Here is an 11,079-nt window from a genome sequence, read left to right on the forward strand (position 1 = left end):
CTGTCATTTGTGAATGTTAGAGCCTCATTGTCAACAGTGGAGCTATAAGGATCGAAAAAGGTTATCATTTTGGAGAAAATATCATCAACATCAATATTTCCACTAAATAAGAAGCAAAAAAATAGTTTGATAGAGGAAAAACCTCTCAGACTCTGAGCTCAAAGCAAGATGCCAGAGAGCAATAAAAGTTTTTTTAATTAGACAATTAATTTAATTTCACATAATTATCGCTGTAGAAGCCATTTGTTTGTAAAATACTTAATGAAACATATTTACCGTGTTTGATGTTTGTCATGAATGACGTAAACTCACAGACGAACGAGGTAATTAGTCAAAGTTTGTCATTTATTGAACGTTCAGAAACTACAGCGGCTGTGAAGCGCCACAGCAAATGTAAACAAAGGTAAAATAACCCGAATAAGTGATCAACTCTAAACCACTCGCACCTTTTTATTCTCTCTTTGTCATTTAAGGACACCTGTTGCCGCGGCAACTTCCTGCGCTCCTCGAGCCCAGCACAGATTACGTTAACATTTAGTCCGTTACAATATTAGGTTTTCAGGCTTGATATTTATTTTGCGATTATTAATAAGCATTCCCCTGAACACAGCGGTGGTTGATTAGTTAATTTTAAACTTCTGCTTTGATAGTTGTTTTGGTAATGGAACCGAAACGCACAGAATTGTGCAACACCTTGTTGAAACAATAATTACTGAGATTATTGTTTTTGTTGGGTCATTCATTTGAACACTTTAACATTTTTTTGTTGTTGTTCTTTAAAAGGAGTCAGAGGAGGATGTGATGGTCTCAGTGTTCTGGCGGTGTTCAGTTTGAAATCGACTCAAAACCTTCCGTGATCAACGTATTGCACATCTGCTCTAGGAAAGCACGAAGAAAGAAGAGACAATATGAAATTGGAAAAAATCTATTTATTAACTGATTAAGTTGTGTTTTAGATTGTTCTTGAAAAACTAATCAGTCACGGCTGATTAGTGGGTGCACTCACAGCTGCACAGTGAACCCACTGATTATTTACAGCAGACAGCCGCTCCTCTCTCTTCCAGGTACTGCGTACCCCCGCTAAATCTTTTAGGGGTACGGAGTACCCGACCATACCTGCCTACTTTCACCCCTGACTATAACTAGATATCAAGTGAGACAGAGGCAGCAGTAGAGTAAGAAATACTGCCACCTGCAGGTGGGAGTTAGCCATCACTTAAACAAAATGTTTTAGACCATTTTTTGTAGAACATTGGAAACTCTCAATTAATTATTGGCAGGGAAAAATGCGGGGACTGTCTGGTTTTAGCAATGGATTAGTTTTAGTGGAAAGCATGCAGTCATCATGCTGTATTAGCCTCTCATGCAGGAAAATACAACTAAGAATGTTCCAGTTGAACTTTAATGTTAGGAGTTCAGCTGCAGCAACAAAGATTTGAGAATGTTCAGGAACTCAGCACCTCACTTCCAGTTAAAGGCTCTATCAGAGGTTGTTAAATTGTCTGGATTTGCCTGAAAGTCTGATTTTTTTTGTCGTATTTAAATAGTGTGTAAATCTCCACATGCGGAAGACAAAATTCCCTGTCTGTCCCTTCAGGAGTGTATTTCCCATATTTTCCCGGTCAGCAGGGTCAGGTGGCACTTACATCTTTGCGGACTCTGGATCTTGTGATCTTGACGCTCTGGGAACGTCTTAGTCCTTTCTGACTGACGGCCTCATCTTCAGAGAACGTTGGCTCAGCCTCGTCATCAGACCCATCCTCCTGCTCATAATAGTACTCTAAAGAAACAAAAGATACACACACGGTAATCAATGAAAATGACGTGATTGTATGTGAAGCTTCCTTTGGTGAGCTGAATAACTTCCATCTATTAGGATTAAATCATCGGGTCTCTCCTTCCCTCATCAGATGCCAGTTTCTGGCATACGGAATGTTACATGTGGTAAAAACGTATATATGACAACAAACCTAACCATATGGGAAGATAATTATTATAATGTGTACTGTGAGAGAACTGTGTAGAAGAACAACAGTGAAAAGTAGACTGAGGATTTAACATCAGGCGGGTTCCTCCATTTCTCACAAGGTCTTGTGAATGTTGATGACTGTGGCACCACTGAGGAGTTTCAGCTTCCTCTCTGTCCACATCATGCACACATTCCGACCAGAATGTGTGTTCATGTTTGTGTGTCTTTGTGTTGCCGGTGTGTGTTAAAGAAGTGAAGGTGCAGCTGAGCTCAGCAGAACCCTCATGTTTCTGCTACCTAGAGCACACACACTTAATCAGATTAATCATGATGGTTATTGAAGTAATCATCAACTAATTTAGTAACAGATTGATTGTTAACTGGAGTATACAGACACCAAAATGGCCGTTGGATGAAAAACAACATATATAGAGCACTAATTAAGCTAAAATTGTATATAATATATATGCTTTGTGCAAAAACCACCTCATAAGCATGACGAGTCCTTCCATACGGCCAAAACACATTACTTGTTTTTGTGGTATCAACACAAGGGTGACATAAACTTTAAACGCTTTGATTAAAGTCAGAAGAATGGAGACAGATTTCACATTAGCTGCAATTATGCAATTATTTTTGAGTCAGAAGCTCAGATTTCCTGCTCTAAGCTTCACCAACAAACCAAAGGGCTGAAATGAAAGAAAAAGGTAATCTTTATCGCCATCTTGTGGTAGACTGGCTATTTAATAAAACACATAAACTAACCCAGTTTGAGGACTTTAAATGATATTAAAATAGTAAGACCTAAATTCAAAGTGAAGCAGATTCAGCTTAGAGCTTTATCTGTTCTGAATTCTGTAACAACACAAAGATGGCTGAACACAAAGAGCAACCCCGCTCCGCCCCGTCCCGCCATGCAGGCCCGCCCACATATCTGCCCGTCCCTATCCAACACGCACCAACAGGACCTTCTGACTCAGCAGCTCCGCGCTCCAACCCACACCACCTGAAAACAATGGCTTCCTTGCTGCTGCTTCCTGACTTGCTGACCTCTGACCCCAACAGCTGTTTTACCAGGGATTTCCTGGTTTTGTTGAAAGTGTGCGCTTTCTGTTTGTTTTTGGTCTTAGGTCCTGCTATTGCCACATAAGATCTAGGGTTGGCTCTCCACTTGATCCAAGGAAACAGACAGGAACTAGTTAGAAGAGCTGGAATGAGAGCAAACTTCCCAGGAGATCAACAAACACCAAACAACTGACTGAATAAAGAAAATACAGCACTTCCCCTCAACTGTTCTCCATGTTCTCTACTGATGGGAAAAAAACCTACTTTTTTTCCCATCAACTTCAGAGCTGATGCTCCTCCCTCCACAGACCAATGAAACGAGGTCTTACTGCTGCAGATACTCTGCTGTTCATCCCACATACCTTCCAGCTGGCTCAGAGCTAATCTGTTCAGAGTCCTGTCCCTTTTAGAAGAGCTTCTGTTTCAAACGCTATCAAATATGTAAGCCGGGATCTAGAACATGATGACATGCTGAGGAAGAAATTCAACCAATCAATGATGGTTTGTACCAGAGACAATTAACCCAGCAGAACTCTGGAGTTTGACTTCCAGCTGAACCTCTGGATTCCACAGAGTCACTTTAGTGGTAAATCTCTCCAACACCCTGAATGTGATGGACAGAGCCAAATATTGTTCCATCAACCTTCAGACAAAAACACCTGGCAGGTCAGAGATCCACAGAAAAGAGCCCAACAATACAAGCTTCCTTAGACACGTACCCAGTGATGGTTCCCAGGCTACGGTTGCCTAGACGCCAGCTGTGCGCTGTGAGAACTCAAAGCTGTTGATGGAAAGATAAATCAATTCCAATCTTTTACATCTACTGCAATGCCACTAATTACCAACATGTGTGTTCACAGAAGAAAATATGTGAGAATGATTCACACAGATGCATCCCACTGTAGGTTTCCATGGCAACTCACTGGCAGGTCTGTAACATCAGCAACAGAGCTGTGAGCCAGGAGTAAATAAGTCCAACAGGAATATTTGATGATATAATTTATTCCACCTGTATTCCGTGTATCTGGTCAAGAGAGGGAGCTGTAGAGCAGGCGAGGTAACCCAAGGTTCTGGCTGCCTGAGCTGAATACATGATGCCTCCATGTTCCCATCCCTCTGTCACTCTTCCTGTATCCATCCTTGGAATCTCTTTTCTCCTCCTATATAATCCTCTGCAGCTCTATATTTTTGAGCTCCAATCAGCTCAAAAATATAGAGCTGATGTAGAGACATGCATGTCTTTTTAATACATGCATGTGTGTGCATGTATTAAAAAGACAAGCATAGAAGGAGCAGTGAGTATGTGTTTGGCATTCTGCTGGCATCCCCACTACACCTCATCTCACCTCATCCCCTCTGTATGCTGGGAAGTCATCTCACACACACTCTTTCACAAACAGCTGCTGAGTGCTTTCATTGAAATGCCAGCCAAACTGGAGGGAAGGAGGAAGCCGAGGAAAAACAGCACACAGAGAAAATCAGTCCAAACAGCAGTGGACAAAGTGCAGTGATGACAGGCTACCTGGATCTGTTTCTGATGCAGCCAGGAGGCGACCTGACGATTAGCAATGCAAAGAATGGGAACAGAAAGTAGCTGTAACCCCCGAAAACCAAGCCATGCCTCAGCCATGGTCAGGTCTATTCTTCAGTTTAGTTTGTGGAGCCCACTGGGGTGTGAATATTTATATGATCTGTGTTTATTGTGAGAACATCACAGCAGTGATCAGTCCTAAAACATTAAAGACCGAGGTCAGACCAGAACAGCTGTTGTTGTTTATTTCAAAGGGACAAGGTAGATTACAAAATATTACCGAGTTAGCCACGGATGCTAGTTTTCATCTATAGTCCCTAAGGGTCCCATTGATATAAATACAATATATTACAGTGCAGTTACAGGTAAGTTAACAAGCCTCTTTCCATAAAAAAGACAAGAAGACTAATAATAATAAATATTAAGATTGTTTGTCTTTTCTTTTTTTATATTGGTAGCAAGGACTAGAGGAAGCTTCATGAAAAGAAGAAAATAATTTTTTTTGTTTTTATTTTTGTTATGTGTTCAGAAACTTAGATTTTTCTGTGTCTCAAATGTGATCCTGGAGTGTCCATGTTTAGATCCTGTGGTCATGAGTTTGGATTTTAACATCACAGGCTCTGATAAAGAAGAGTAGTTATGACTGATTCATCCTGGGATGGAGGGAAACATTTCTCTGGACTTTCTCCTGGATGTTCAGAGCAGTGCTGATGTGGACACATTCTGTGCAGGTGAAACTCACCAGAACTGATCAGCGGGGAAAGTTGTGTGTTTGATTCCAGCTTCCTCCTTCAATAGGTTATTGTGACCCTGAGCAAGGCTCTTAACCTCTAGTTGCCTACCAATGTGTCGGGGCATGAGTGTGTGTGTGTGTGTGTGTGTGTGTGTGTGTGTGTGTGTGTGTGTGTGTGTACGAGACTGAATGAATGTCTTGTACATGAGGGTTGGCTGGAGGCTCCAGAAGGCTCCAGAAATGCATGAAAGTCACGACAATATCCTAATAAAGAGAGAAATCCAAACATATTTCTGAGTGTGTGTAGGTGAGTGTGTCTGTGTGTGTCTGTACATACCATCTCTGGAGGCTGGGTCGGTGTTCTGGGACCTCCTGGAGGCCGGGTTAGCTGAGTGGGGGTTGTACGGGTACAGCTGGTTTCCTCTGTCGTCCTGCTGGCCGATCTGCGTCAGATCATGCATGCTCAGGCTGCGCAGCTTCTCTGTTATGGCTCCCTGACCCTGACAAGCCAACAGGCAACGTAAATTAACACAGCTCAACACTTCTCTCCATTACTGTCTACATGTCAGACAGTAAAGAAATATGTGACAGGTGAGACTTGGCTCCAGAACAAAAAAGACCCTGTTTATTTGGTGTTAAACAGATAAAAAAATCCTCATTTGCTCTTCTTGTTCAGAGGGAAACAAGTAAAAATGAAACATTCAGAAAATATACGTAAAACTCTTCATGGTTCATTCTAAAAAGCATAAACATCTTTTACAAAACACTGGCAGAAACATCAGTTGAGTGAATTCCTGACTCTTCATTCAAGCAGCAGTTATCTGTCTTCACGATTCTCAGTGTCTGCATCATTTCTACTCCATCATTCATTCTGACTCAGGTCCAGGAGTACAGAGAAGTAAACGTCTCTGTACTCCTGTTGAGCAGCAGCACAGACGCTCAACTGGCCAGCTGCCAACAGGTCAAAGTTAACTAAGGATTATTTTAATAATCAAGTATTCCATTGATTATTCTGATGATTAAACAGATAAAAAAATTGGCACATTCTGCAGATTTTTCACTTAACCACTTAAGTCTTTTTATACAAAGTTGGAAATACATTAAAGGATGCAAATAAACAAATAACTCAAGTCATTTTTTAAATGAGAAAATGAACATTTTATCACCTAAAATACAATAGCAGCATTCCTTTAGTGAACACAAAGGATGAATCTTCAGCTAACTGCATACATCTAACATCAATATGTGAAATCCTCAGCCTTTTTTTTTTTTGATTAATCGATTAATAACTGGGTAGCTAATGGTGCTTTTTCTAAATAGAATTTGAAAGAGGTGAGGCTAAAACTGCTACTTGAGGACTTCTGGGTAGAACACATTTATAGATAAATTAGGTTGTTTTGTTTTCTTATCTTAAATTCTAAATGCATAGAGTTTTGTAAAGTTTTCACTTAATTTCTACTCTGAGTGTGTTGTTCTTTCAGTAAACTGCCTTTTTTAATCTGCATACTCTAGTTAACGATAATTGACTTCTAGATTAGTTGATGGCTATTTCAATAATTGATTCATTGCAATGAATCTGATTGTGTCAGCCTATAGATTAGTTCTGTTTGCAAAAATACAAAGTATGAAAAATTATAAGATCAGTAATTAGAATGTTTTTGCTCTCCTTGGTTATCATTGAGCTAAAGATGCTAGCAATATGAGGAGCCACTCTGTGTTACAGTTAGATAAAGAGCCAACATATTAGTAAATCAGTCCTGTAAATGGAGGACAGAAAGGTTAATAAGGCCAAACTGAAATACAGACATATGAAATATGATCCTTACATTAATTTATGTAATAACAGATAAACAATTTCTTTATGCTGGCATAGTTTAGACAGAGTTAGACAAAATGAGTGGGAACTACAACAAAAGTAAGAAAAATAATAAAGCCTCGTATATGAAATAGTCAAAGGTAATTTGGGAATCATAGTTGCAAAAATAGAAAATATTTTTGGCAAGCCACTGAATTATTAAATCCATACCAAGGTTTTTGGGTTGCAGATCTGAAAGCACCTCCCTGTTTAGTTCTAGGGTTTATTTATTAGCACATCAGAAGAAAATGATCTAGTCTTTATCAAAGGAATCACTGTGATAAACTAAGTACACCCTTGTTGTAGACTGTGTTTGGTGCAGAGAATGCTAAAGTAAAACTACTAACCAGGCAGACTAAACGACAGAGCTGATGGCAGCAAACAAGTAGGATTTCTAAGGTTTTTTTCTCGTCTGACAGGACTGGCAGCAGAGATTCAGATCGAAGCACTGCAGAGGCAGACAGTCCACAAATCAACATGTTGGACTGAAGAAACAAATATCCACAAGCCTCAATAAACTGAAGCAACACTGAAGTGCAATGGGTCCTCAGCCATGATAACACAGCATGTCTTGATGTTCAATTCTGAATCGGATGTTTTTGTGTGTGGTTGTTCATTCTACTGACTGATGTGCCCAAAATCAGATATCTGTGAACGGTTTGTGTCCCCAAAGCGACCCGCATGAGCAGAAGAAGAACGCTGACGTCACACAGCAACTCTCTAAAGTTACTACCTCTGTAAACAGAGGTAGTAATGGACGCTGCCTCTATGGAGGGAATTTAAAGTTCTTGAAAGTTATAGCATCGTCACAGGATCAGAACCAGATGAAGGAAGCTAATAAAACGAAGCACAACTCGTAGCAGCAACCTTTAGCGGAACATTGACTGCAGCTTCTGGAGAGAAGTCTGTAGTCTGTTTGGATGTGGAGTCAGACCAGGAGTGGTGCACTCCAGACAAATTTCATCATTTTCAGAATTAGAATTTTCAGCCATTATTTACATCAGAATTCACTCAGTCTACCCTGTCACCCTCACCCAATCAATTATACTGGGAACCAATCCGACCCCAAGTAACTACAAGGTCAGTATGACCCATGCCAATTCCAATATCAATACTTTCTTCTCAAAATGCGATCATCATGGAATAACTTGATGGATTTGACTTCAGTTAGTTGATCATGATAAAATGCAGGGCAAAGATTTTAGGAAAATTAAAGTCTTTTTTACTAACCAACTACAATATAAATAAAATGATTCTCTTTTTACCTTCTACAATAGACAATTGTTTATCCAATTATTTAACTGTAATCTGCATGCAAACTAAATAATATTATTTTTCCTTCAATAGTTCACACAATATGTCTCGCTGGAGATAGGCACCAGAGCCCCTCCTGACCACGATAGGGACAAGGAGGTCAGAAAATGGATGGATGGATAATTCACACAAAAACATTATTATATTAAACCATATTCATATTTGCAAACATCACAAAGGTATAAAGTTCTGCTCTAAAATTAAAAATGTAAGCTCTTGATAATTAAAACTGTAATTCCTCTATGAGCAAATATGATTAATTGGCAAAGAGAAACAGCACATAAAAGTATCTATCTCATAAAGCTAGCTTCTATCCAAAACCAATATTCGCCTTGGTATTGATAGAATCAATATTTAGAGCGATACGCCAGCCCTACGGTTCAGAATACTATTTTGGAAATAGTCAGATAAGTATCTGATTTAGTTCTACTTATGGGAGGAGCACAGACTGGATTTTCTGGGGGTGAAAAGATCGTACTCGTGCAGTTTGGACGGCCATGAAACAGAGTTCATTCAGATTTAGGTTGTTCTCACTCACTCACTCATTCAAATCAGTTCAGTTGTAGGGTGTACTTACTTTTCTTACCAAACATTTTTCCACTTTGGTCATTTTTTGGTTTAGTAACTAATGTGTTTTTTCATAGACCCTGGTGGACCAGATCATTGCTATGATGTCCTAATATAATAGAGCCAAGAGTCCAAAGAGGGTGTATTTTCTTTTACCCATGGCTGTATGGTGAGAGGCTGGTGATGGGCAGCACTGTATGAAGTAAGCATGCTATTTGTTCTTTACCTCTCAGAGGAGCATACTGACGTGCACACACTTTGAAGGATGTCAGTGCAGAGGAAGAAAAACACAAGTCATGTTAGGGTCAAAGGAAACAGTGAAGACTAGTTCAAATTTAGAAACTGCTCAAATGTTTCCTTTGCTTCATTCTTTTCTGAAGAAAATGTCTCCGATGGAACTGATGGAACCGCTTCTGGTACAGTCAGAACCTGGCAGCATCCACTACGTTAGAACATCAGAACCTACTCTGCCAAAGTTGATTTTCACAACTACAATACATCTAGAAGAGTTCACATCCCTGTTAAAATGCAGGTTCTGAATCAGTATAATATAACAAACAGAGCTGAAGGATCCACTCTGTTCATGAGATGGGAGCAAATATGATAAAATGTTCAGTAGAACATGAAGTATGAACAATATTTTCAGAGAAAGCAATAATCCACATTTTTGTTTTAAAGAGTGGCTTTATAAACAACAGCAGAGTTTCAAAGCATCTGCCATCATTGTATAATAATTCAGTCCAACCTTGACTAGGTCATATACTCCCATTATGTTGGTCCTGAACCAAGGTGGTCTATTGGTAGAAAAGACTAAGCAGGAGGGGCTGATGGGAGATATTTTTTGTCAGTGTCCTGTAGGCGGGGCAACGCTGTCACAGGTGGTTCATTACACTTCAAGTTTCAGATCAAGCCTGGAGATACCTGGCCATTAACAGATAGATGTTATCCTCACAGTGTACTCAAACACAACACATTACAAGTTTAAAAACAGACAGAATAACTGGGCAGATTTATGACTGGAAATGGTTCCCATATCCAGACCCAGTTATCCCAGACATGTTAGTCTGAACTCAGCTGGGAAGTCTGGCTACAAAGAAGCACACCATTGGAATAACAGACACATTCACATTAACACATGACTTCTTTTCATTTAGAAGAAATACATTCAAAATGTAAAATGTTCTTTCACTCACCTTGACAGCAGCAGAGACAGCAGCCGTAGCTGCAATACTTAATCCCTGCTTGCCAAAGTTCACCATGGTCTCATAGCTTCTCTCTTTGGCCTGCACGATATATTCATCTATTTCCTAGACGGATACAATCAATAACACTCTTACTGGAGACAGTTTAATCAGGTAAAAAGCAGCAGAAGCAGAAGTTAAACATGTTCTGTTATTCTCAACAGAAGTTAAACGTGTTCTCAGAGGCAGACAGAGAAAGATGGATGGTCGTACTCTCTCTCTGGAGGACAGCAGGGGGTGCAGACACTTCCTGTAAATGAGACTTGCTCCTCTGGTGTAAGGCGACAGCAGCCAGATCACAAAGGCTATCTTCAGCTCGTAGTACAGAGGGAACCTGGACAGACAGAGAAGCTGCTGGCTCACATGGGACTCAGGACTGAGCTGCTTTTCCAACTCAGACATGCAGTCAACATGGCCACTTCCATCAAGTTAAACATTATGTTACACCAGTGGTTCCCAAACCTTTTCTTCTGCGCCCCCCCAGTGGTTTCCAAACATTTTCTGCGCCCCCCCATGGATTACAAATGTCTGTCTGGTTGAAACGACGCGTGTGACGGGGGAGGGGGGGTATCGACTTTTTTGGGGGCAAAATGAAGTAGCTGAAAATAGACACCAACATTGGTAGCCTACAAGGTACTTGTTAAGCTTAAGGTTCTGTATTGATATTAGCTAGTCATCTTTTAGCTAACATTACCTGCATCCAACAGCTTCACTCAACTCAGTCGGTTAGTTTGGAGGGAAAAACTGTGAAAAGTTCTTGGCGTTTTGCAGGTTTGTTGCCGTGATTCTAACACAAGCCTACGT

General features: G+C 40.2%; 1 protein-coding gene across 4 annotated transcripts in view; it reads right to left on the bottom strand.

Moving 5' to 3' along the window:
* Window positions 1–11,079, bottom strand: part of reep3b (receptor accessory protein 3b) — a 47,392-nt gene that overhangs the window by 2,468 nt on the left and 33,845 nt on the right. For all 4 annotated transcript variants that reach the window (XM_016674569.1, XM_007558395.2, XM_007558405.2 and 1 more), the window contains 4 exons: window positions 10,489–10,609; window positions 10,228–10,341; window positions 5,636–5,798; window positions 1,647–1,780 (listed from right to left, as the gene is read on the bottom strand). In XM_016674569.1, coding sequence (XP_016530055.1) covers window positions 1,647–1,780; window positions 5,636–5,798; window positions 10,228–10,341; window positions 10,489–10,609 — 532 coding nt within the window. The remainder of the gene's footprint in view (window positions 1–1,646; window positions 1,781–5,635; window positions 5,799–10,227; window positions 10,342–10,488; window positions 10,610–11,079) is intronic.

This window comes from Poecilia formosa, unplaced genomic scaffold (genome assembly GCF_000485575.1).
Source record: "Poecilia formosa unplaced genomic scaffold, Poecilia_formosa-5.1.2 Scaffold4, whole genome shotgun sequence".
Taxonomy (NCBI): domain Eukaryota; kingdom Metazoa; phylum Chordata; class Actinopteri; order Cyprinodontiformes; family Poeciliidae; genus Poecilia; species Poecilia formosa.